The sequence below is a fragment of the Ciconia boyciana genome, chromosome 10 (genome assembly GCF_034638445.1).
Source record: "Ciconia boyciana chromosome 10, ASM3463844v1, whole genome shotgun sequence".
NCBI lineage: Eukaryota > Metazoa > Chordata > Aves > Ciconiiformes > Ciconiidae > Ciconia > Ciconia boyciana.
This window is the reverse complement of record NC_132943.1, coordinates 37,192,746-37,214,025: the sequence shown is the minus strand read 5'-3', so window position 1 is coordinate 37,214,025 and position 21,280 is coordinate 37,192,746. Positions and strand designations below refer to the sequence as shown.

Sequence of the window (21,280 nt, the reverse complement as noted above, 5' to 3'; positions counted from 1 at the left end):
AGCATAGCAGATCTTACAGAATGTACCTGATACTATAAGTAGGTTATTTTCCATCTTGCTTTTACTATTGTGCATTTGAAAATAGCACATTTGTTATAATTTCTTTCAGCAAGAATGTTAAAATGAGTCTAGCTTCTTATTACACCCCTGAATAAGAACAGTTACCTGACCGGTCTTTCAAGAATATAAGAGATTTCTGCATTTTACATTTATTTGAGTAATTTATTTGATTGAAGGTTGTTAAAAACTTGCAAATGAGAAATAGTGATAATTTTACAAGTATATGGCTATTTTCTGAAATACATCTACACCAGCCAAATCAGTTCCTCTGTTTATTTGAGAAGATTTAATATAAACATTTCTCAGATTATTGAGTTAATTTTTGTAGTACCTACAGTTCATGACATCTGATTATTCACTTACTAATTTGCTTCTTGGTCTCGAAGAAATCCTCTGTGTGGAGTATAAAAGTAATAATATAGTTATGTTATCTGAAACAAGACAATCATGAGCTGGTATTCAGTGGAATTCCTTCCAATAATAAATCTATTTTTGTTGTTTTAAAGTTCAGATGATTATGTTTAGGTGATGGTCTTGTTAAGAGCCTCTGTTGATGGCTGGTATTTCATCCGTATTATCCTTTTTTGAGGAATGGATTGCTGTGCGCAAATGCATCTCCATATTCAACTCCCTGGGATATCTTAGCTTTGTGGAATTATGACAGCCATCTTTTTTAGAAGTAACTACTTTGTTTATATTGCCACAGTCAAACTGATGCTGGCTTCTCAAAGCATCATGAGTGTCATCCTTTCTAATGGTACTGGACTTCCCAGAAAATGCTGTTTCAAAAGAGCTTAGAGAGTGATCCTTACTATGCCTGGAAAAATAACTTAGATTTCTACTGCTGTTCTTATCAGATTCTCCTAAATGGAGGTTGCTAAAAAATCTTAAAATTAAATCCTTTTGGGTCTTTGACACATCTTTGTTAGAAAGTTTTTTGAAGCTATTTTGAGAACTTTCTGATGCATGTTCAGATGATATTTCCTTGAGAAATAATCCATTTCCAGATACACAAATTTCTGGTTCCACTTGCTTTGCAAGTTTGCTAACCTTTGCATGAGAACCTATTGGGTAGTTTCCATGATTGGTTGGCGTATCCTTCCAAGTCAGAGGATTGTATACAACATATTCATCAATAGGACATGTGTTTCTTTGCTGCAGTAGCCAACTTTCAATACACATTCCCTATTAAACTTAAAAGATAGAAAGGTTACGTGTTACGTAATGTTTCTTAGCTAAATATGGACTAATCAATTGTTCTTGCATATAACAGGAATTCAAAGAAGCCTCTTCTCCAATGTTACGAGTGCAAACCCACAGGAACTTCACTGATCGCTAGGGGGCTATGTTGCTTATGTATAGAATGAATAGATTCTAAGTTGGGCACTGACAAGCTAAAGAAAGTTAGTTAAAATTTTACTGACTGCTGTCAACTGGATATTTAAATCCCGTTTTTAAAGGTGCTGCAAATATCAAGTTACTTTAACAGATAATACAATTACACATATATTTGCTACTATAAGGAATCAGCAATGACTCTGCTAGCCTTCCCTTTCAGCTGAATTCCCCTTCTGATTCTGTTCCGTATCAATTCTGGGCTTAAAGGGCAGTAACTACTGAGATTGTAACCAAGATCCTACAAGCAAGCAACGAGTTTGAATTTATATTACTACTGTCATGTCATCAGTGGAGAAATACTGCTGGTCAGGTAAGCTAGCTTGAGTTAAATAAATCTGAAAAGGGCTATCTTCTGTGAACTTGCTTAAGGGTGCTGGTACAAACTAGCAAAGATGAACTTCACAGATTGGCTGAGTAATAGGTATTTCCAAATTATGAAATTTGCTGCAGGCTTGCAAAAGGCTCCCCAACTTTCAAGTCAACTCCGCTCCTTCTTTCAAAAAGTATACCGAGACAGATCAAAGCTCCACTGCTAAGTGTTTGAAGCTATAAACTGCTCAGAGGATTTAAATGTGCTTCTCAAATACTGGGAAGGTGCTAACTGACACTGATTAAGAAGCACAGAAAGAATCTGGTTATTTTAGCTTTAGCTGATACACTAGCAAACCTGAACAGGCAATATTTCAGCATTTCAATATCGCAGAGGGTCTAAATCTTTGCAAAATAATCTGGTTTAAATTTTTTTTAAAACTTAAGTGTGTTCAAGGTGATCTACTTGGAGAGATGCTACTGAGTTCTTGCAAAATGTATAAGAATTGGAAGAATATGAATAGTGAACCAGGCTCCTAAAGAAAAGTACCACATTATTCAGAATTTGTTCTGTAGAGAAGTAAACATCAGTAACAGTAGATAAGTGAAGAGTATTTGAATTGTCACTAATGGCCATAAAACATATATATCCCTGATGCAACTTTTGTTTGTAATGTTATTTACCTTATCTAAGCTCCAAGAATAAGAATGAGGGAACAATCTGATTCATTACTAGAAGAGAATTATGTATCAGACCATTTCATGATGCTGCTCCTCGCAGCATTTTTTTTACAAAAAATTTTTTTTGTAAAAAAATTTTAGCTGCCATTTCTAACCATTATGCTTCCTGAGCCTTAAAGCAGATGTTAAGACTGAGGCATACTGTTAAGCAAGGATGCAAACTTTCAGATTAGTGACATGAACACTCTTATCTGTGGTGCCCTAAGGGTTCCAGTACACAATGTGCTGGAGAGTGTCAGCATCAGAAAGTCCGACGTGCTACAAGTTAAGAGGCTATGTGAAGATTTGGGTCTTTAATGTTTAGGACACTTTTTTTTCTCTTACCTTGTGATTACATGGTAGGAGTCTTACATGCTGACCAAGTTGCAAGCTCTTCAAACCAAGTCTACACTGAATACCTGGGGCAAGTAAATTACTATGTTTACTAATTAAAAAGATGGGTAAAGATTTTACAATGTTCTTTGGGGTACAGCTAGTCCTAAAAGAAAACAAACAGGACCCAGTAAATTCAGAGAAACAGCAACTAAAGCTGAATGCTTCAGAATGATAAGTTGTCTTTTGACAGAAGTTTCTCTTCAATAGTACCTTTAATTATTGGATGGACTAACCAGTCTGTTAAACCAGAGATGCTGTGAAAGTCATTCCAGTGATGTTGATCTTACTGTGACAGTCATGAACAGGCACGCACACCTCCCAGAAAAAGAAACTGATATGTTCTTTCAGCCTGAACAGTTGCATAATGTAAGCCATTGAATTTAACACAATAATTTCTACATCAATTTCTCTGAAGAAAAGCTACAAAAGCTTTCATGACCTTTTGAAATCCAAGCTCAGAATTCATAATGCAAATATCGTGATCTCTTGCAAAGCTATGTTAGTTTTGAAATTATGTGGAATCATATCTTGCTCTGTCTTGGATTATAGGCTCTAAACCTAATCCTGTAGTCTGTTTTGGGTAGTAATTGATATTCTTCTAGTTTTTAATTTAAAGTGATTAATGTTTGAATACAATCTCAGTTATTCTTTTCAGTAGCTTTTTTTTTTTAATAAAAGCATAAGGTAAGGATAAAAGCCCCATCAGGTAATTGTGGTGATGTTTTTATATGGTCTAGAAATATCTTCAGTCATTGCTTTGGATAGTACCAGTTCATTTCTGAGATGATCCTGGAATGTGAACCTGTAATCCTTTCTGAAAGTTTTTTTAAATGCTGATCTCTTATGCATGAAGTACCTACATCAGGTACTAGTACTGTTTTTCTGATGAGAGTCCTTGTGCATTGATGGGGCAGATACAGAGATGAGCAGAAACTTTTGTTTCTGTCTGTATCATCTGTTTCACTTCTGTACAATAAAGCTGTCAGTTAAGTTTCGATCATCGTATTTGTTATGCCAGATATTTATGAGTGAAAAACTGATAGCATTTTTTAAAATACTGTTAACCACAGGATATTTTCACTATAAAAATTTTAAAATATTGTTTCAGTATTTTTTACTATGAGTTTCTAAACTACATGAAGAGAATTACTTAGTTTTCTAGGTATATTTAACTATGTTAAGATGACTTGTTGCTTTATTAGAAGTATTAATTACTGTATGTTCTTGTTCAAAATATTTTTATTGCCCTTTCTTCAGGTACTGTTAAAGAAACTGTTAAAAGAATATTTCATGTTTGTCATACTAGATAGTATGGAAAAAGACAAGCATCTTACTTGTCCTGAAGATAAAATATCTCTTTTTCAGAATTATTTCCTGGGTTAGAGCTTTTAAATGTTCCTCCTTGGGCTGATAATTCTGGAAGCGGTTGAAGAGCTCTCCATTTCTTATTTCTCTTCTATAATGTGCAAAAGTAATTGAGACAAATTTAACTCAAGATAGAGAGGATAAACACTCTTGTAAATGATGAAAAGAGGGGCTGAGAACAATTCAACAAATGTTTCCTAACGATTTTTGATGTGGCAAATACAATTAACTAATATAAGTTAAATGTCTTATTCACATTTTTGTAAAGCCTGGAACAAAGAATATCTGCTTCAAGTCTTCAACGGGGACTTGGAGACATTCTCATTGTTTGTGAGACAGCGCGCTCAAACTTGAAATGCTGGTATTTCTGGAAATCTAGAGACAAAGTGGCAGCAAAATTAACTTCTAAAATATAAGTATATCCATTTATGGTTGTTAAGGTAATCTGAATTCACTGATTATTTTTTTTTCACTGCTTTGATTCTACATAGTGAATTAATGGTATAAAAGAACCAGCTATCTGTGTATCAGTTGGTGAGGCATGCAGCTGCGGCAATGGTAGGGTAGGATGTATTTGCATCTGCTGTCTCTATAAGGGTGCCATGGTGCAACGTATACAGGCAGAGGACAATTAAGCTCTTAGTTTATGGTGTTATTTTTCTTATCTCAGTATCTCTCTGTAGCTACTTAGCTTGTAGCTACATAAGTCTAATTTGGTGCAAGGTCTGCATGATTTGTATAAGGGGAATTGAGATCAATTAATATTATATAGGTCAGGGTAGGATACAAAAAAGAAAACCTGTTTGGTACCTGTCTAAAAACATACGGAGAATGGCAAAAGCCAGTGAAACATTCATGACATTCACAACACACTCAGTACAGCTAAAAGGAAAAACAAAAACACATCAATAGAATAAGGAGCTAGGTCAACAAGCTGTTAACAGTTCATCATAAAGTAGTAGCTAAATTTATTATTTGGAAAAGGACAATCCCAAATACATACTACAGAATTGCTTGGAGATGTACTGCGCTAAAAGCAAGTTTAAAATTAAAACCCTTTGCTTTGTTTACCATGGATATTTAATTGTTTACAAAGCACATATAGTCTACTCTGTAGGTGAAATCAGTTACTTATAATAAAGGCAGAGAGATAAGTGACAAGCTGTAAGATACACTCAAAGACATAGCACTGTCAAAATCCTGGTTTAAAAATACTTACTTGTAGCACTTTCCTATAATTGGAAATACTCTGCCATTATTGCAAGGGATTCCAAGGTGCCTATCCAGTCTTGGTTTCTCTGTTGCAGTCCCAAGTTGTTTAGAGTGTCTAAATTCTTCTAGAATGAACATTAGAGGTGCAAATTTTTCTCTGCAAAGTGGACACTTCACTACAGAGTCATTCTCCAATTTATCTTGGTGGTCAGCCCAAATCTTCATATACTTTATGTGAACGTTGTTACCCCAGCTGTATCTACAGAAAACAAATACCACTTTCTGTAATCTCTCCAGAAGCATATGAGAAAAATCACATAGCAATACTAAGGAGTCTTCCCTTTTTTTATTTTCCTTCTTCCCCTCCACCACATTTTAACTTGTAGGATTGCTGAATTTTCCGGATTGGAAAAGGGCTATAACAACTGTCGGGTATTTTTCCTTGTGTATTGAAGCTAGCTATATTAGCAGATCTTGTATCATTTATTCTATAATTAGAAATGTAGCAAGACAAAGAACAAATTGTATACTTAACCTGCAGTAAGTGATGGGAAGCATTTTCTTTGTTACTTAGGAAGAGTTATTACTCTTCCTGACAAATGGGACAAACATCCTCTTCATCAACTTCTTTTTGATCAATGCATCTATCATTCACCTGGCGTAATGTCTGTGCGAAGAGTTCCCTCTGGATTTTGTGTTCGTTCTTGATGCAATTGCTGAAGCACATCCTCAATTTCTCTTTCCAGAAGACCCAACTTAAAAGCATCTAGCAAAAGTAAACACAAAAATTAAAAGTGTTTAGGCAGAACTCTGCACTTACCTCACTTGTAATAGTTCTCAATCTATGAAATGCAGTAGGTACTCTCTCTGTCAAATATATGCAGTACATTTCAGCCCAAAAAAGTTGTAAATTGGTTGTTATAACTTGCACAGAAACTTTTCATATTGCTTATGCAAGTTCTTATCTAAAATGGTGTCCAAGGTAAAAATGAATAAAAAATGTTTCTAAACTGTGAAGTTTTCAGTGATTTTTCAATAAGTTAAATCTGGTTTACTAAATGTTTTGATTGAAACAGCGTTTCATCCCAAAAGGCCTTTATAGATCTGTTTAAGGCAGAGTAAAAAAGGTTTTGCTTCTAAGTACTGGAAATTAACAACTATGGAGGATTTTCTAGAAATATTATTTCTTGGAAAAAAAAAAAACAACAGTATAGTGTTTTTCTGTCTGGTGACCTCTGTTCGAAAAAACTAAAAATGCTTTCCGAACCCCAGATTAAACCTTGCACCATCTTTTGATAACACGGAATAATAAAGAAGTAAATATTATTTCCTTAGTATAACTCACAATGCTTGTGAATTGAATGTATTTAGCTTCTCATTCAAGATTCAAGAAGCTAATCTCATAACCAAATGCTGACACTTCAGGAAAACACTGAAGAGCCTTCCTTGAAGTTTCCTTATTTTCACAAGGAGACAATGATGCAAGGTAGGATATTCCTCTGCTAACAGCCAGCTTTGGCAAATGAATTTGTTCTCTGAAACTCAGTTTGGGTACAGTTCTGATAGCACACATCACTATATTCCATAGCCAGAAACCTGTTACAAATTCTAGTGATGAGTTAAGATGAAAACCAGCTCACTTTCTACTGAAGTTATTTTGCCTATACAAAACTTCAGAAAGTAAAATGTTCTAAAATCTAGTTCAGATAGAAAAATACAAGCTAGGTTCTGACTATGTACAAGATGTTTGGTTTTGTATGTAAATATTTTTTTAAAAGTAACTTCTTGAATGGCGGCCATTCTTTAAGGTTGGGTTGTATTTAGCTGCTTTGTTACTACTTGGGAAAAGATCTTTAGACCAACTATTTTGTGTGATGTTTACACTATTTGTGTTATTTGAGTTCTTAAAGTTAAGAACTTAAAGGAAAGTTCTTAAAGGAAAGGAAATCTAACAAACTAGTTGAGAATCTGGCTCATAATAGCCTAAAATCCTGACTCAGGTCAGAAAGTGAACCTGGCTATACAGATTATACCCTCTGGATTAGAAAGCTTTGTGGGTTTGGTATCAGAAAGCCACAAATGTCAAAATCGGTAAAGGATTACATTTTGCACAGCTTACTTTCTTCACATACCCATAAGTTTGAGGGGGAATGTCCATGACACTGGCAGCATTTATGAAATACTACCATTTAGATGATGTGAAAGTAGAAATGTTACCCTAAGCTAGAAAAGTCATTGCAATTATATTAGTTTATGCTGAAGGACTCGCTACACAAAAGTGATAAAAGATGAACTCGTTCTGTAGCTAATTTCTTATTAAATGAAGCAGCAAATTTATCAGTGATGGGCCACTAAGAATATCTTGAGAGCACTGGATTAACAAGGTGTACAAGGTGTTTTTATAAACGCATAGCTTTTACTGTATATATTTGAAATTGTTGCTTTTTCTGCATTTTCATTTTTCTTGAAACTGCAGATGTAATCAATGATATAAGTGTTCTGTATCAGAAAAAATGAAACAAATTGTAAAATGCCTGAAACCACTAATCTTTTTTTTTTTTTTGAGAGCAGGAACAAGACAGTGATCTATAAAAAAATTCATCAAAACTCTGGAGGACATTGCTTCATACATTTAAAGTTCATAAGCTCTACATGCAAGCCATAAAAGAGAGGCTAATACATACATTCATGATCTCTTGGTAATCAATACTTTTTCAGCAGTATCCTACAATTTATAATCAAAGTATCTGATATGTGAAAACATCAATGTAAAGTTAGTTATTAGTTTAACTTTACAATTTAAATGGAGAGTGTATTAAAAGTCTTACACAGTCTTACAGAGAAAGTATTAATTGTGTGATTTTGTGTGATTAGATGAGAGAACCTGAGTAATCTTACTGCAGTAAATTCAGTTTAATAATTTTAAATGAATTTAAAAAATGAATTTGAAGCAAGGGTGTAGTCCCATTCCTAGCTTATATTCCTGTCACTTCTAGGGCTTGTTTGATTTCTTCAGTGACCTGATTCCACTCACTAAACTGCCAAAAAACTAATTTTGTGTTATTTAGTGGGGTTTGATTCAGCCTGTCCAATCCTGAGACAAGTAATACATCTGTGAAGTAATACATCTCATCACTACCTGTGAAGAGAGAATGGGACAACTACTGTGGCAGCAGGAACAGATTTCATTGATTTCTGCACGACGCTTCGTGTTACGGCTGGGGTTTGTTTGTGACTCCGTTTGGAGTGCATCAGGGGTGGAAGCTGTATGGGTTTCTTTTGAAGTCTGAAATGGATCTTGTGTAGCTGGTTTTGACACCAGGTTTATCTTTGCTCTGACATAAACACACCTGCTCTGATATATTAACTGCTGATATATAAATATACTTACTTTTTCCCCCCGTACTAAAAACAAACAGCTCCACGTCGGTAACCCCAGTACGGTACGACGAAGAAACTGGTGTAAGTATACCTTGCCCCGCCGTCAGTCTCGGTTTTCCTTTGCAGAAATAAGTGCGGCGCCTCATGTTAAAGGTGGACCGTGTGCACGGGCGCTGAGGGCGGCAGCCCTGACCCCCTCCCCGCCGCCCTCACGCCGACGGGGAGAGGCGGCAGCCGGGCCTGCCGGAGGCGGTTGCGACCGCCGGAGCTGCGCCGCAGCCCCCCTCTCCCCTCAGCGGCGGAGGAGCGCGCAGAGGCCCGTCCCCGCCAGGAAGGCGGGCAGGTGCAGGAGCGCGGTGCTCCCAGCAGCACGTGCCCCAGACAGCGAGAACCGCCCGGCAAAGGCGGAGCGGCACCGCCAGGCTCTGGGCGAGCGGCCTGGCCCCGCCGGGCGAGCCGCCCCGCCGCGTCCCCCAGCACCCGCAGCGGCGGGCCGGCCCGGCCCTCCTCCCGCAACAGGGAGGCGGTGGGCCCCAGCTCCCTCACGACGCGCATGGTGCTGCTCGGCGCCCGGCCGTGCTGCTCGGCGCCCGGCCCTGCTGCCGCCTCAGCTCGGCGCTCCCGCCCACCCGCCGCCGCCGCGTGGCTGCGGCAGCGCGCGGCCAACGGCCGCAACCGCCTCGCCGGCCGGTCCCCGCGGCACCGGCACGGCCGCCGTTACCAGAGGCCCCTCAGCGGACGCGCCTCGCCGCGGCGTTCCGCCCCGCAGGCCGACCTCCGCGCACTCCCGCCCGCCTCAGGGGCCCAGCCGGCCGGCTGCCGGGCACAGCCGACCGGGGGAGCCGCAGCCCGTTCCCGCCCGCCCCCTGAGGCGGGCGCTGCCGCGGTCGCTGTGCCCAGCCCGGGCTCCTGCGGGCGTCGCGGCTGCTCCCGCCGGCTGCCTGCAGCGGATCGCAAGCGTTGGCCTTGTAAAGCCGTGAACGTGCTCGGTGCATGGCTGGTATTAGTACTTCCCATTACCGGTAGGATCTTTCCAGAAAATGAAGGGTCGCCTCCTCACCCAGTTTTGTTCTCTTCCCTCGGCACTCCGCAGTTCTTTTTTAACGCACTTGAAATACACGTGTTTGTTTTATTACGTGCTTTTTGTAAGGCAAAACATATTTGAAAACATTTACCAGAAAGGTGGGCGGGTTTCTGTTTTGTGTCGCCGTCGCTAGGGGGAACTGTTGCACTCCCTATAGTCTGTAAAAATGTGTTTATTTTCACTTTACGTTAAGTATTTGTATCAATTCTTCAAACAATCTATAGTCACGAGTCTTTGGATAACATCAAAGTAATTTGTGTTACTTTTACTGGAATATAAACAGGTATAATGCGGTAATGGAGATCTAACTCCCCTTTATGTTTTTTAAAGGTGTAGAAAGTCTTTTTGTCCTGTGCTAGGCTTCTCTGAAATGCTTTTTTATTTCAGAAGTGACTAAGCCCTGCTGGGAAGCGACAGAGATGGGGCAGAGCTCCCAGAAAGGCAGGAAGAGTCAGCAGAGGGGCCCCTGGGGATGCCGGAGGAGTTGAGATGAGGTTATGGGAAGGCAGCAGGAGTCTGGGGCCTGGCGCTGCGCCACGTCAGAATGGATGACCCCCATGCCAGATGGTGGAAGAAAAGTGTTGATGAAGAAAAGCCGATCTAGCTGCAGGACCCTGATCCAGATCAGTGCAGAGGTGCGAACAAGGTTAGACAGAAAGCTTTTTTTGAATGCTAGGTTCATGAAAGAAGCAGCTGGGGACTCCGGTGCCTGGGACAGAACTACTGTAGAATAGTGTGGAAGGCACTAACTAACTACATAGGGACTTGATATAGCGACACGATACAGCTATTCAGGTCACAAGTGTGACTTGAGTCAACTCAAGTGGACAAGTCAAACTGGAAGGATTGAAGGGGCAATATGAAATGGGATCTGGAAGTGAGTGTAGTCAGTATCAGAATATGCTGAGGCCACTGTTTTTAACTAAGTGGTGTGTCAAATAATCCTCGGAGTTTATTCTTTCAACCAATTTGTAAGGCCCCCACCAGCAGACCAAGGTTAACGGATAGCGAGCTGGATGAGGATCCATAAACAAAGTCGCTTGGTGCAACATGCTTAAGCAAAGTCCTCAGGCTGTAGTTTTTAGCTAGATATCACAGACTTTTTGTAAAGTCTCCTGGACCAGCTTGTTCATGTCCTTTTCCTTGCCTTCACCACTGTGTCATCTCTCCTGAATGATGTTTTAGGAAATAAAAAATTATATTTCACTTTTTTGGGGTGGTTTGGTTTGTTTTTTTTTTTTTGTGGGTGTCCCCACCAGACATAAGACGTCATAGCATTAACAGCCATACAGAAATATATAGTATCTGCTCTGAAGGAAGAGGAATTTTAAAAATAGCTAAGACTAGTTCATTGTCTTGTGATTTATCCCATTCTCAGTGCTAGGTTTGAGAAAGGTACATGTACCTTGCTAAACTTTTGAAGCATAGGATTACAAACATATATAAAGGACTAAGTTTCAGATTTGGTTGAACTTCTTCAGAGAAAGGGCCTCAGAAAAGAAACTGTTGTGGTAAATGTTACAGATTAACAGCTACATTGTGCATATTTTGGACCCACAGTTTTCCCAAGTCATGGTGTAGGGCATCATTCTACTGAGCAAATGGGGAATATTGTTATATTTGGTTATTATATATAACACATGACAGACCGTTCCCATTTGCAGATACAAGCTGTTCCATGACATGACACAAGATGTGTCATTTTGCTCTTACAAACTGATGATTGCCTTTTCAACTATTCTTATTCTAGGGCTGCTGCGGTATTTATTCACCTTTCATTCTCTCTGGCTTACTAGCCTCAGAGTACAAGCGTTCTTAATCCACATCCTCTTGAAATGTTACAGAATGCAAAATGACACTGTTTTCTTCACCTCCAAAGCAGATCAGCCAGTACAGATCTTTGCCAGGATGCCTAGCAGCTGGAATAGCGTATTGCTGGTGTGAGAACCCTCACGCTATGTGGCAGGAACCAGCTGTATTAATGGTCCTTAGAAATAACTGTTGTGCAATAGTGCATTTTTTCTAATGTTCTGTGAGATGGCGTGTGCCTCTTGATTTGTTTTGTTGTATTTTAAAGCAATGAGAGCTTCATCTTTCATGTCAGTGCATAAAAGCTTCTTGAACTCCTAAGTTTTGTTGACTTTGTAAGAGGTACAGATAGGTACATCATCCATCTGTCTTCATCTCTCTAAAGTGTTACCATGAAGTGTCCAGACAACGGTGGATTATTTCGCCCTTATGGGATGCAATTTTGAATACTGCTGGAGCCCAGTTCTGAATTTAATTTTCAAGTGGAAAGTTGAAGACAATTTCAATTCCCACCTCTGTGGAAGGTCAAAGCTCCATTTTCTGTCTACTTGGGAAGTCTGATTTCCAGAATTTAAGCTACATGAAATCATACAGGAAAGGGAACTCTGCCCCTCTCTTGTTGAAATTATGCTGTTGTAAGTCAAGATTTATGGGGCCAGAGAGCAGGAAGGTGATTTTTTATCTTGCTAGTTTACATACTGGTCTGTGCACATGTTTTTTGGATAATCTCTCTGTATTAAACATCATTGAACAAAATATGAGCAAGTAGAGGACAGATACGTAATCTTAAATATTTCCTCTCCAGGTAAGCATCCTAATTATACTTTTTTTTAATGCTTTATTCATGATGTTCTCCAAGCAGATTTTGTCATCTTTTCCATGTGCTGGCAGCTGTTGGATACAGAGGGTGGAGAATGCCTCTACCACTACTCCCTTTCCCCCTTCATTCCCCTGAAACTCACTGTGAAGTACTGACCTTCCCATTTCTGGGGAGAAGAAGGTGTCTGTGCCCACCTCGGGGTTAGGTATTCTCTTTTGTATGCCTTGGTCTTGTTCTGTACATACATACCTACATTGTGCTTAAACCCACAAGATTCACAGGATAAATATTTCTTTTCCTGTGGAGTTAAGTCTGACAGATGCTCCCTGCCTTGGTTGAGAATTAATTATATCTATTTCCAAAGTGTGCTTCACAACCGCTTTATCCCAGGAACCTCTAAATACTGTGGAGCAGGACAATAAGAAATTTTATTCCAAAGAAGATCTTTAATTAAAACAAAAAAAAAAAGGAGACTGAAAAATATGATCAAAGATTTTGGGAATCAAAAAGAATTTTTAGATTTCTGAAATCTCTGCAAATCATGAAAACAGAAGATATATCTCCTGTCAGAGATATTAACTTAGTGGTAAAAAACCCAAGTATTGTAAGACTTAAAACGTAGGATGACCTTGTGGCTTAATGGTAGACCAGGACTGAGGAGAATCTAATCATGCTGATTCTTTTATAGACTTCCTGAGTAACCTTGAGCAAAATCACTCAGTGCCTCAGTTTTCTGTCAGGAATGTTTCCTTTCTCCTCTTCCCTGCCTTGTCTGTTTAGACTGATCCCCCTTCTTAAGGAGGGGGAGTTCAGCGCTCTCAGTGTATTATATTGACAGTGACACAGTGGAGTCCTGATCAGTTAGTTTCTGCTTTACTAATACTCATTAAGCAATGATCATAAGTTTTGGATTTGAATTTGTTCAGTAGAACACTGACTTCTGTGAGCTCCCGGAACTGAACAGTAGTTTCTGAGTAAAGCCACACAGGTACTGATCTGTGGCAGACATCAGCTAGCTGCATTCTTTCCACATAATTTCAGAAGCTATAAATATAAGAAAAAACAACAAAGACCCCAAATCAGAAAAACCTACTTCCCCTCTTCCTCTCCACCAGAAGTACGAAGCTCGGGTTCTGACAGATACCTGGAACGGAGCACAGCATTGAAAAATTGGGGCAGATCTGCAGTGGAACATTGCGTGTTCTGTCTTGCCAATAATCTTGCCTGGATGTTATTTTAAAATATATTTTTAAATAATATGGAGATAATATTTACTCTTGCTTATATTCTTAGATTGACACCATCAGCATGATCTCCACTGTGATTTCCTGACTCCTAAATGATTTAAGCATTGTTAATATACTGTTGTTTAAGGGGACTAGGGTTCTAAGTGTGAAACACAAAGCTTCATTATATACTGCTGTGTATTAATGCTGGTATAGGGGCAACAAAAAAGCCCAACAAATTAAAATCTTTCCCATGAAAAGATTTTGAAGCGCTACAGTTGCTGATGCCTCACCTGACAACTGCAGATTTGGGGTTTTTTCTTTCAGTTACCTAATGTGGGGATGATGGATTATATTTTTTCTTTTTTTTTTCCTTGCATCCATCTCCAGTTGAAATGACTAGAAATATTCCCTGTTACGTCAGTGGAGATACTGAAAAAATACTTTTTAACTGCTGTTGTATTATCCGTAAAGTGAGCACATCAAAAGGAAGAATTTGGTTTCCTGAATGTCTGCTCATAATCTTTTCAACCTTGTGTTTGTTGTCACTGTTTTGTTTGGGGTTTTTTTTTTTTTTTTCAACAATCATATAAAAAAAGGTCTGAGTGAGGTTTTTTTTTAACTTTTGCGTTGGTGCTGTTTAACTGGTTTTGTAACTGTATAGTACAAGGTAAATCAGATAGGTGTTTTACCATTTTAAAACTGCGTGATTCTTGTTAAAAGCTTAATATGCTAATGCTGCCTGCACTAGCTGGCAGGGCAGTAAGGACATTATCCTAACACTAACCTGCAAATATGTTTTTCACTAGAAATGGGGTTTTTGTGGGGGTCAGTCCATCATCTTACTTTACCACAGTTCGTCTAGAAGGCCTTGCAGAGAAACAAAACCCCCAAATGAACTGTTTAGTGGGAAAAATTGTGTATAATGTTTTGTACAATACATGACCTTTAAAGGTCTACTTCAGAAGTGGAACAGAGGAATGATCACTAAGAAAAATTTATTTTGGCACCATGAAGTGAAGCAGTCTTGATACTACTGACCACTGAGTCATTTCAAGTGATATGAACCTAAGTTTAATGTGTGGTATATAATTCTTTCTCTCCACTTTTACTTCGGTTCAGTTTGTACAAATGACATTGTCTAGCAGGGACTCAGATTTGCAAAAGTACATTTTTAATGGCATTACAGAAAGATTAGTACTGACAGTTTTTTATATATATTTCCTATGTGGGGCCAACTCTTCCAGCCCATTTCCTACAGTGATATCTGGAGAGGATCTGATAAGCTTTATACTGCTTTTCACAGGTCAAAGGGCATTGTCTTCCCCTTCACTCCAGCTGCCAACAACAAAGTCAGACATATGTTATCACCATCACACAGGAAGCTGTGAGCCTGCTTGTGTTCAACAAAGTACAAATACAGGAAGAGTGTCAGGTTAGTTAAAAGCTGATGGAGCTCTGCTAAGGTAGTATATAGCTAATAATACTGTAACCCAATAATACTCTTCTATATGCTGTGTGTGTATGTTTTGGTATGAGGGAAGGGTGGTTATCTATTGTTGATTGGTTTAATATTACTATAGTCTAAGTACAGGTATCCATTTAAACCCTTTTATGAGTGGTATCATCTCCTGAGGTGGGGCTGCATAATGTTAAAAGAATAGTTACTTATTCAGTAAAGAGCAAAGCTGCAGTGGGATTAAGTAATAATGAATTGAACAAGAAGTTCATTTGAACAGTTACAATTTCACACTGCTAATTAACAAACAGGATGTGAGTTGCCTTAAATTTGTTCTAGATTCCCTCATTTTAACATACAATATGTTGTATATCAAGATTAAAATGTTGTACAATATATTAGCAAGCTCATAGAATGAAATGCTGTGAGTCACGACATCTTAGTGTTGGTAAAAGTGGGCTTTCCGCTTCTCTGTAATTTTGGAATGTGAAATCGGCTTAATAGGAGCTTTATGTTTTCAGCACTGATAGCCAGTATTTTGGAACCCTGTTCATTAGTGCTAAATTTGGATCTATTTGCAGCTTGTCTTCTGCTTCCGGTACATTGTTTACTGCTTCAGGAAAGTCTTCCCAATACATTATACTAGTTCCTATCCTCTGGCTTTTGCTCAGCATGGAACAAATCAGGTCAGGCACACTGAGTTCCAACTCCTGTCTCTAAGGACCAGTTGAAACTCTCCTACGGTGTACTGCTACTACCTGGAAGTTCTAGGCCACACCATAAATAACACATACAAATACCTGTGGGAGTAGAGAACTACAGAAGGAGAGTTAAGCCCACTACCTGCCCATGCCTTCAGGGAAGTGAGGAATGGGGTCTTTGTTCTAGTGACAGTGCCAGTGAGTGCAGCACTGCATCAGTGAACTGTCTTACTGTGATTTGTCCCATCTCTCTACTTGTTGTATCTTTGTTTTCACACCCTAGGTGGCTATGCCAAGAGCTTAATATACTTTCAGAAGGGCCTTAAAATGGTTTGCTTCCTCTATTGAGATCGCTAGATTACTTTAAATGTGAAACCAGCACTTGAGCTTTAGCCATCCAGAAGTATAGATCTAGCATCCAGTGCCAGTGTCCTGGCACTTTGGAGTGCTGTGTGGACGTAAACAGTAAGCAAATATGAAAGTCTTGTGAACAGGTGTGATAGATGAATAAACAGGACCATGTCACGAGTCAAAACCAAACTTCTGAGTTCCTAGTCTGCCTGTATGTCTAGCAGGGGACACCAAGAGCAAGAAATGGTGGGTTCACAGCAACTGAAGCTCGGAGACCATGGTAAAGCTTTTCCTCTAACCAAAGGGATGGCAGCAGTTGCAGTCAGATATTGTCCCTAAAGACTACTGGCATTAAGCGCTACTTTAGGTCACTGCCCTGAGGTGGAGAATAAGGGTAGCAATGATACTTACTTGAGCTTTCAATTGTGACCTATGAGAAATAGTCCATGACGGCAAGTAACTGTCGCTGTTCCACTATAAACAGCTGGCCTTTACTCACCATCCTGCTATGATCCTGTCAGTCTCTTCTGTTTTACTCATGAGTGAAAGTGCTTGAACAATTTCACATGATTTTATATTATGGTCTGTATCATTACTGCAGACCTCATTTGTGCATGTGTAAATGTCTGTTTTTACAATACTTCAGAAAAGTTTGTCAGGATTTTGCTGGGGGGATAGAAGAGGGAGAGGAGGTGGATTGTTAACAGTAAAATGTTATTTACCAGCTGGAAAAGAGATGTGTGACCACATGACATGACAGAGCTCATGCCTGTGTAGACAGAATGAGTGGATATGTACCTGTAGTAGTGACAAGCAGGGCTAAAGGTAGGAACAAAGGCAGGCAACAGAATGGAAGATAGGATATTGAATGAAAAATGAAATGAGAGTTATGGTTTTAGCCAAGAGTACAGCCATATCATTATACATCTGCTTTAAGCTTCGCTAAAAACAATATACCTTTCCATGGTTTCAAACTGAGATATTCATCACTACGAAAATCTGTAAGGAATACTTGGCATCCTTTCTTGTTAGCTAAAATCCAAATGCAGAAAAAGCTACGCTCACTGATAGATTAAAAGATAAAAGGTGTCAGTGAAGAAATGCCCAGAATTAGACATATGGTGAAACTAGAGAAAGAAGAGATGAGGGTGAGGGAGACTTTTATTCGGTTGGCATTTAAACTGCTCGTTTAGAGCAGATGGCCCACTCAGAGAAGAGATACTTGGAGGGAGTATGCTTGTGGTTCTATAGGAAATATGGCTGGTATTCTTTTTCTCCTGCAATCTTTGAATTTTTTTGAGTGCTCAGTCTCTTGAGCAAAGACAGTCAATGGACTAATTTGGGTTGAACTGCTGAGATCCATTAATTTGGTTTAGATAAGGTCTGAGTAGGTGGGCTGTTTGAATGTACAATTGATCATCTTCAGTACTCTGAAACTTTTGATCTTTCTTTATCTGCAGTTCATAGAAATGGCATTAAACACTTCTAGTTTTGATATTCTAGAAGACCGATTCTTAACAATACTGTTCAAAGCTCTGTATTGCTTAATACAGATGTCTGTACCCTCCAGTGAAACTCTGAACTGTATGTACATGTACTCTGAAAAATTTCCATTAACAGCAGTGAAAATTGGTGCTGGTGGTTTCCCAATACACCAGTATCACATAGGCACTGAATTTATCCATTTGTAGAGTCAGTAAGTTAGTGTAGTATAAGCTGGTATTCAGTTCACTGTTGAAATGTAATTTCTGAGATACAAAGTCTATGAGTAATTTCATGTATGTATCTAGATAGATACAGAGATATGTCAGGCCAGGTCAAATTTTAATGGGCATTTCGCCACATATGTTCCTCCATTTTTAGTCCCTTGCCCTTCTGCAAATCATATTCATGAAGAATTTATGCTAAATGTGCTCTGATTACAGAGAAGTTGCTAATATTATGGTGGTCCTGAAATCTATGTTTATTATAGGGTAGATTTAGACTATATACAAGAAAGAAATTTGTTACGATGAGGGTGGTGAAACACTGGAACAAGTTGCCCAGAGAGGTGGTGGATGCCCCATCCCTGGAACCATTCAAGGTCAGGTTGGATGGGGCTCTGAGCAACCTGATCTAGTTAAAGATGTCCCTGCTCTTGCAGGGAGTTGGAGTAGATGACCTGTAAAGGTGCCTTCCAACCCAAACTATTCCATGATTCTGAGACTATGCACCACTGGAACAAGAAGAAGTTATACCAAAATTGCTTTTTATATCCATGAGCTGTTTGGGTTATACCTGAGGATTTCCATGGCATGAAAAAATTCCTAGATGCCATAAAGCCAGTGGAGCTTTTTGCTGTATCCTCTACTTGAGGTATAGTAGGCATACAAACAGTCCTTAAGTGACAGAGGTGGAAGGAAATCATACCGACTGGTAGACACTTAGATTCTTATCTTGTGCAGTTTTTTCTGATGGCTACCTTTCTAGGTAAGTTAAGACAGAGAGAATCACGACTAAAGGAAGCCAAATAACTATTATCCAGAGAGCAAGCAGGAACAGAATACTGTCACTGTACTATGATGCTTTTCTTCATGTGACATCTGTTCTGATGTTGGGAAGAAATCAGCAGAAAATAATTCGATCTAAGTTATTTCATTCCAGTCTCACGATCTTTCTAAAGGACTTTTATTTGGATGGAAGCTGCTTCAAACTGCGCAGTATCACACTGAGAAACTGTGCTTGTTTTCTGATCGTTTTTCACAAGAGGGAGTTAGAGTTCTTTGCAATTTATACAAGCTGATGTTCCGCGGTAACTAGGAGAGGGTGGTTTGGTTGGGTTTGGGGTTTTTTTTGGAGGATAAAAGAAGTCCTTCTCATTAGGAGCTTATTGGTGGATTGTACTGTTTTTAAATAATAGAATATAAAATTGTTGAAAAGCTTAGGTCAAAACAATGAGCAGTTAGTAAGAAAACAATTGTTCTATACTGGTTTTTATTTTGTACTTCAATGGCAAATATATAATTGTAAAAATTATGATGTAAAAAGCATTCCTGGGCAAGGACATACTGTTAAGCAGTGAAATCCATAGAATAGGAGTTGGAAGGAAATCTCTTTGAGAAACTTCATTTCTTTAGGGAACCACCACAAGGTGAATCCAAGTCATCAGCTAACCAGGCTAAAGTAAATGAAATAATGATGGATGCTTTGTCCACCTGAGACACTATCTCTGTTTATGCTGGTTTTTGTAGGATGCCAGCATCCTGTATAAAAGCTCTCCTCTGGTTTGTGGTAGAGTGACAAATATCATTGCCCTATTTCAGAATCCTCACTGTGAACAGGTTTTGGAAAAAGTAATAGTAGAACTCTAGGTCCATTTTTTTTCTGCATAATCTCTGAAGAATCTGACAGGTTAGGCAATTCTATACATCTCTGGCTCATTCATTCACTTCTAAGCACGCAGATCCAGGAGGATGAGTGCGTTCTTGGAAATGCTTGGGAAAAAGCATAGACAGCGTTATGAAAATGGCTAAGCCTCCACTTTTCATAATGGAATAGGAGAATGTGACTGAGGAGATGGTGTCTTTCACGTTTGGTGAAGAAAAGGGTAGGAAAGGTTTCTCCTCTGGGTTTAAAGAATGTCTCAAATGGCAAATGATTGTAAAGACTTTGTTTCGATCAGTAGTGAATTATTATGATGTAAGAAAGATGATGCAGAAATCCTATTTCTGTCTGTGGGGAAATCTAAACCTTCTTGTTCTTTCTAATTCCGGGAAGAACTTAGTAATTTCTCTTTGAAGTATTTGTTTATATGCCCTTAATTCTTAGAAAAACTTTTTCACTCATATCTACATTAGCCACATTCTGTGTTTCTGTTGTGTTGTATAGTCTATATTAACTGCCTGTAAGCATCATGAGGGTTGGAAGTTTCTCTAGAAAATCAGACCATGCAGCAATAAACTGATTCCATATCTTGCATATCTGGCAGCAATTCAAGGTTTTTAAAACATCAGTGATGCTCCTGGAAGATCTCTGTACACAGCTGAGTGGCTTTGCAGGGCTGTGGCAGTGGCTTTTTCGTTTTTAGCCTTTACATTTCCAGTCTGAGAATATTTATTATGTGAGTTTTCTTAGAATGAAAGTAATAGAATACAAAAACAATGTAGTATTTTTAGGAAAGAAATTGTTTTCAAGGTAACAGCACATATACTTTGAGAAATACTACTTTAATGAATGCAAAGTCAGGAAGAATAATTTTTAAACATCGTTAACACATATAAAAGCAAATAGTCAGAAGGCTGACTATATGCATCCCTTGTGAGGCACAGCATTATGGAGGCCCTTTTTTTGTTCCTGAAAAGGAACACAGCTTTTTCCTTTCAGCTTTGTTTAGTTTAATTCGATATTCTGTTAAAAATCCCAACCAAAAAATGAAAAAAAGGGGGGGGGGGGGGGGAAGAATAAAAGAAAAAAATCTCTGGGGCATTGCACTGGTGAAAAAAATAGCTTACACTTAAGTGAGTTTTGTCTTAGAATTACTGAGAAATTAAAGAGATATTATATCCTCACTCTTTTCTACTGTTATTGAGTACAGCCAAGTTCAGAAATCAAATGTAGGGCATCATAAAAACTTGCCACAATGTGAGCTACAATTTGCTTTGTATTTACTCTTGGGAACTTTGAATAAAGGTCAGCACAAGTTTCATTACCCCTCCCTTTTGCATTTTCCCACACTTTTCTTTCCCACACTTGAATGAATCTATATAGTGCTTGCTTATGATCATCATAGTGATTTATATTTAAAACATGACACATATTTTTTAACCCAAATATGATGCAGATTCATGGCTGGACTGTTTATGAGACAGTGTGATTAATTCTGTCCTGTTTCTGTCAATAAAGTGAGGACTCTCTTTCACTTTCCTCCTCTTGCTTTCAAGTCAGAAATACTTTTCCTTACCTTTGCAATGGATTCTCCACTGAAGAATTTTTCAATTTTTTTTTCTTTTT

The 21,280-nt window shown here is 38.7% G+C and overlaps 1 protein-coding gene across 1 annotated transcript; it reads right to left on the bottom strand.

Moving 5' to 3' along the window:
• Positions 1-505: 505 nt before the first annotated feature.
• ZSWIM2 (zinc finger SWIM-type containing 2) lies at positions 506-9,858 on the bottom strand. Its single transcript, XM_072874977.1, is given in 15 exon segments — positions 506-627; positions 630-1,245; positions 2,818-2,986; positions 4,218-4,339; positions 5,059-5,111; positions 5,114-5,130; positions 5,468-5,719; positions 5,996-6,045; positions 6,047-6,143; positions 6,145-6,226; positions 8,145-8,191; positions 9,144-9,180; positions 9,183-9,214; positions 9,323-9,487; positions 9,563-9,858. Coding segments are annotated over 15 exon segments (2,157 nt in total).
• Between the last annotated feature and the right edge of the window lie 11,422 nt (positions 9,859-21,280).